Source organism: Bos javanicus, chromosome 6 (assembly GCF_032452875.1).
Source record: "Bos javanicus breed banteng chromosome 6, ARS-OSU_banteng_1.0, whole genome shotgun sequence".
Classification (NCBI taxonomy): Eukaryota; Metazoa; Chordata; class Mammalia; order Artiodactyla; family Bovidae; genus Bos; species Bos javanicus.
In genome coordinates this window covers 104,464,320-104,470,214 of record NC_083873.1, presented here as the reverse complement: position 1 = coordinate 104,470,214, position 5,895 = coordinate 104,464,320, and the positions used below count along the sequence as shown (strand labels likewise).

General features: G+C 47.4%; 1 protein-coding gene across 1 annotated transcript; it reads right to left on the bottom strand.

Annotated features, from left to right (window-relative positions):
- Positions 1–700: 700 nt before the first annotated feature.
- CYTL1 (cytokine like 1) lies at positions 701–5,667 on the bottom strand. The gene is made up of 4 exons (XM_061420793.1): positions 5,386–5,667; positions 2,870–2,914; positions 2,595–2,723; positions 701–1,368 (listed from the first exon to the last, which is right to left on the bottom strand). The coding sequence occupies exons 1-4, from the start codon at positions 5,539–5,541 to the stop codon at positions 1,285–1,287; spliced, it is 414 nt and encodes a 137-aa protein (XP_061276777.1). The 5' UTR covers positions 5,542–5,667; the 3' UTR covers positions 701–1,284.
- Between the last annotated feature and the right edge of the window lie 228 nt (positions 5,668–5,895).

The following is a 5,895-nucleotide window of genomic DNA, read 5'->3' as shown; positions in this document are numbered from 1 at the left end:
TTGGGACACTAGGACAGTTATTCTCTGCGCTTGTGCTTCTAAATGGAAAAGCATAGCCTGCTAAACCATTCTCATAGATCACCTAAGTCAGAGACACGAAAGACCAGGAAAGGAAAGTATGGCCCACATGTACAAAAGAAAGGAGAGAAAACAAAAAGACCCCTGGTGTGGTATGTGAGCTTTTAAAAAATCAATATTTGGAAACCTTTTCAGCAATCCAGTTACTTAACCGTGATGATACTGATTTCATGAATTTATTAAGCAAGCATCCTTCACCTGCAGAAAACCAGCCTGGGTCACTGGGGAGAGTGTGGGCTTTGGAGCCCCTGAGTTCAATCCAGAATCCCCACTTACCAGCTGCTGACCTTGGGCAAGTTACCTAACCAACACGAGCCCCAGCCTCCTATGATGCCCATGTCTAGGTTTGTGATGAAACCTCGCTGAACCGATGTTTGTGAAATGTCAGGTACCGCACTGCCATGGATACAATGCAGGATACAGTCTTCCTCAAACATAAACTGCAACATCTTCTGATGCTTTGAAAACAGATTTACACAAGTGGCTTGAAACAGACCAAGAAATACCTATGCTCAATGGAAAGAGGCAGAAAGACGTATCTTGCTAAAAGCAGCGGCTTGCAGAAAGGGCAGGAAATAAACACCCTGACACCCACCTTGGATGGAGTACAGCAGGACACGTGTTTCTCACTGTAATGATAGTCTTTATTTGATTTTCATCACCTTTCAATGAAAGAGTGGTTCCCGTCAGCACTATGTCATTACAAACCTTACAAATACATCTTACAGGCAGTGAAATTTCTTCTAAAAAATGAAAGCTAACTGTAAGGAACATTTGTAGTTGGAGAAGGTATAAAATAGAAGCATGGTTAAATGTAAGTTGGTTAAGTTGGTTTCTATCAAGAGAGAAAAATGGCACCACCACGCCATTGAAGTAGTACTACAAACATACTGTTTTGCTTGTTTGCAAGCTGACCGTTCATATGAGAGAAGCTGATTTGCCCTTTTCTTCTCAGTGACCAAATCAACATGCTTGTATATCTAACCATCCTGGCAAGACAAAAACAGGGGGAATGAGAAGCAAAGCTTCTAATTATGTTCAGAATTGACTCCAAGGGTTAGGGAGCACAAGCTGTGGTTTTCAGAAGGTGAAGACAAACTCGTGACAGTTTCAAGGAGAGCTACGGGGGCAACGGCTTTAGCCTGTTGTGTCTGGGCAGCTGACATAACTTCATTCGCCCAGGTTCTGTCTCTGGTCTGAGCTGCCTTAGCTCTGATGATCCGGGAGGACTGTGGTTACTAGGACTGGGTATTCTAACGCATTGCAGTCATCCGACAGGAACACCAAATCCTGAAAAAGATGTGCAATAAACAGGAACATCACTAAAGGTGGCCACAGAACTCATGCACAGCAATAGGGCTCCTGCTTATCCTCAAAGGCTATTCAGTTGTTCCCCTTTGTGTGAAAACTTCACCCATTGAATCTCATATTCCTTTGTTATTGAATTCACGTGTGTGTGTTGGTTGACCAGATGGATGGATAGATGGGTAAAGAGCAACAACTCTGGGGCCAGGCACTGGGGATACCAGGAGTAACAGCAGTAGGTCTCACCCTCAAACACTTCAGAGTCAATAGTAGCATTCTCAGATTGTATTACAATTATGTTTTCCTCCTCTCTCCCCAGCACCACCAAGCAGAGAGAGGAATGAAGAGGGAAGTGGTGGAGTAGGAAATGCATGTCTCATCCCCGATGCAAAGTAACAAATACATCTTTTAAAAATAGGTATTTATTTTTATTCTTTTGGCCATGCCAAGTCTTCTTTGTGGTGTGTGGGATCTAGTTCCCTGACCAGGGATCAAGCCTAAACAAATCTTAATAAAACTTAAAGCTAGAAATCTTAATAGCTGAGTACTAAAGTTTCCTGGGTCAGGCCTGGTGCTCGGCATTCTATGTGTAGTTACCTTCTTTATATGTTTAATCGCCTTGCTAGAGATCTTATTACCAAGGAGTTACTGCAGCGCCCAGCACACACATGGTCAGGGTGTAGGTATTATTATCCTACCAACATAATATCCTTAATTATTATGAAGACAGGGGCTCAGGTCTGCCTGATGCTGAAGCTTGTGCCCCTAAGACCACATGACCCAACTTTCTACATCTAACAGTGCTGATTCTCTGCTCTTCCTGTCTTCTTCCCCTCTGATGTGGACTCTTCCCATCACAGAGCACACCCAAAGCCTCTCCCCTAGAAAGTCTCCTCTAACCGGCTCTCCAGGGCGCGGGAGTTCTCAGAATTCCGCAGTTCTCATCCCACCCCATTTGACTGCCGGCAGAATCTGTTCTATACGATTTTCATATGGTCCTGGGTGCTGCAGGTGGGGCTGGTGGAGGTGGGGAGCCTTGTCCAGAGTCCCCAGCACTTGGCAAGAGCAACGGGGTTGAGGAAGGGCTTTGTGAACTGGAAGCACCCCATAAGCTTTTCTCTTTCTCCTCCTGATTCCCCTGTTCCTCTAACCCGTCTCTTAATTTCTTGACCCATAACAAGTAGGAAAAGAATGTTCAACGCGTCACTCACTCTCCTGCAGAAGGAGTTCATGATGGTGTACAGCTTCCGCACTTTGTCCTTCAAAGCGTCCACCTGGGCCAGCTTCCAGCAGTGGGGTGATGCCACAAAGTCCCGCAGCTTGGCCAACACGCAGTAATTCTGCGAGTGGATGACAGGGAGGGGTCTCGTGGGAGAAGTCAGTAGTCAGAGGGCCAGGAGCTGGGGCCGGCTGGTCCTTCTTCACCGGATGTCTCCCCACCCCCACCCTGCCCCCCAACCCCCTGCGGCAGGCAGACCGCTCTTACGTGTATATCCAGATACAGCCTGGGCAGGTATCTCACACACGCCTCCTGTGGAAAGGGAAGTGGCTTTCTGGGATGCCCACAGGGACACACCCCTGTCACAGAAGTCTCTGTCAGCCCCCAGGCAGCTGGCCCAGCCCCAGGTCCCCAGGGACTTCCTTGATGCCGACATGCACATACACTCTTGTGCTGTCTGCCACATTCCCCCAGGGTCAACTGCTCTTCTAGAATTTAGAATGCAAACTTTATGTCATATACTATGAGTTAGGGAACTGTTTCATATATGCGTGTAGAGAGAGGGAGATGTATATAAATATGTAAGTGTATATATATATATATACACATAGAACATGTATATATACAGTTATAACTATATATACAGTTCTATATATATAGTCTGGGGGCTTCCCAGGTGGCTCAGTGCTAAAGAACCACCTTGCCAATGCAGGAGAGGCAGGAGACGCAGGTTTGATCCCTGGGTTGGGAAGATCCCCTGGAGAAGGAAATGGCCACCCACTCCAGGATTCTTGCCGGGAGAATCTCATGGACAAAGGAGCCTGGCAAGCTACAGTCCACGGGGTAGCAAAAGAATTAGACGGCTTAGTGACTGAACATGCATGCACGCATAACTGTAATCTAGATATAGTAGTACATGTAACGTATGCTATAGGAATAGAAAGCTGTATATATAGTTATACTTTTATATCACTCTGTTTTAGTTTTGCTTCTGTGCTGGCCCGAAACCCGGAAACCCAGATTCTGGTCTTTTCCAACCAGTAAATTCCCTGTTGCCGGGGATAGATCTCCTTCTTTTTGGTGACTCAGTTTCCCAGTTGTGAGGCTAGAGAGTTAGAACACATAATCTCTCCACTTCCTTCCAGCTCTGAATCTATGCATTTTAAGTTTTAAAATCATGTTTTTTTTTTTTTTTTTAAAGATGATTGCTCTACGTATTTGGGCTTCCCAGGTGGCACTTGTGATAAAGAATCTGCCTGCTAATGCAGGAGATGTAAGAGACGAGTGTTCGATTCCAGGGTTGGGAAGATCCCCTGGAGAAGGGCACGGCAACCCACTCTAGTATTCTTGCCTGGAGAATCCCATGGACAGAGGAGCCTGGTGGGCTATAGTCTGTGGGGTCGCAAAGAGTCGGACACGACTGAAGAGACTTAGCATACATGCACGCTCTATGCACCAGTGCTCGACACATCTAATAGCAAGGAATCTGTGGATAAATTAGGGCGCTTCAGTACAACCAAGTGCTGTTTCAAAGGAATATTATTTTGACGGCATTGTTAGAAAGTAAATTGCAGAACTGCTGTGCTGTTTGTTTCGATTTGTCTATACACACACACACACACACACACACACACACACACACTTGGATTGGATACCTATGCACAGATCAAGAACTGAAATCCTATCCTCTGAATGTGATGGCAGCAGGTCACCTCTAGGTGGTAGGATTGCAGTAATATTTATTTTCTTCTTTGTCTTGTGCCTTTTCCAACTGTTTTCAAGCTGTATGAGCTTCATAACTTACGAAAAAATACGCATTATTTAACTTTCAAAAAGAAAACACGAAGGAGGTGTCAAGGTACCATAAGCCCCACATCTGAGAACAGTGCATCTTATGTGAAGGGTTCACAAGTGGTGAAGGGACACTTTTAAATTTTGCCAGAGCTTTGAAGTTTAATTCAGTTTGTATCTACGCTGGAAGAGTGGTCAGGAGGCCAGATTTTAGCTCTGGGTGGCCCCTTAGAGACTCTGGGTTCCAAGCCCCTGCGTCTTCCGCTTAACAGAGCAGTGAGAACAGTGGCTGAAGTCCAGGGTTGTTTACACTGGGCAGACTGTGTCTGCATTCCAGTTTGCAACCCTCCAGCTGCCCAAAGTGCGTCTCACAGCTCAGGATGCTGAGATTCTCTGATTCGGCTGGATAATTTGCTCAGGTCCCATGGCAGGTGAGAGGTGGGGCCGGTTCAGGAGTCACCCCATCAGCTCCTACTGGTTAGTGGGGAGAATAAACAAGCTGAACTCCTTGGCCCTCCTTAAATTGGGGTTCTACACTCTATGGGAACTTTTCTCCTCTCTCTCTCTGTCTGTCTCTCTTTAGATTTTAAAACAGATGCTCTGATATTTGCTAGCTTGTTGCTCTTCAGTCGCTACGTCGCGCCAGACTCTTTGGGACCCCATGAATTGCAGCACGCCAGGCTTCCCTGTCCTTCACTATCTCCCTGAGTTTGTTCACACTCATGTCCATTGAGTTAACTAGTTATAAACAAAAGTTTTGATGTCTTGGATTGCATTTTCTTTGTAGTAAAGAGGAAGCACAAACGATGGACATTTAATAGGACGGGAATAAAGCACAAATACCCTGGGAATTAACATTGACTGGAAAAGGAAAAGAGCATTTCCCCCCCACCCCCGGTTCCCCTCTAGCCCCCAGTCCAAAGGCAAATTTTTGAGAACTGGGTCTGCATGGACCTCCCATCCTCATTCAGGTGGGGGCTGAGGGCACTCACCGAGGGCTCGGTGGCCTGCAGGCTCTGGAAGTCAGAGGTGATCTCCCGGCTCAGGGCCAGCATCCGAGAGTAGCAGGTCGGGGGAGTCGGCCGTGTGGTGGGGAGCCCAGCCAGGAGCAGCAGCAGCAGCAGCAGGGGGAACACCTGGGGTGTCATGGTGCAAAGGCGGCCTGACTGCAGCCCAGGCCAGCCTCCCTTTTAAGTAGAGGTCTGGGGGTGGTCCTCCTCGACTCCTCTGTTTCCTGTGGGGCCCAGCCAAGGCCAAGGCCACGCCCACCTGGCTGGGGGACACTGGAGCCTTTCAGACCTGAAGCCCCCACCACCCCTGTTGAGAGAAGAGGCTGTCTGGGCTGGGGTGCCGGACACTTGGAAGGGAAGTGGGGTCTTTCTCTCACACAACGTGCAATAGAATTTTCTCTCTTGGCAGGCGCTCTTCCTGAAGTGGCAGGACTGGTAGATGAAGGGAGGACGAGACAGAGACAGGATGGATGAGTGGGTGGTTCAACGCTG

Coding starts and splice junctions, on each gene's coding strand:
- CYTL1 (XM_061420793.1), bottom strand. CDS start 5,541: ATGACACCCCAGGTGTTCCCCCTGCTGCTGCTGCTGCTGCTCCTGGCT. Junction 2,915..5,385: donor TGCAGGCCACCGAGCCCTCG/GTGAGTGCCCTC, acceptor CCCTTTCCACAG/GAGGCGTGTGTGAGATACCT. Junction 1,369..2,594: donor TGAACTCCTTCTGCAGGAGA/GTGAGTGACGCG, acceptor CATCTTTTTCAG/GATTTGGTGTTCCTGTCGGA.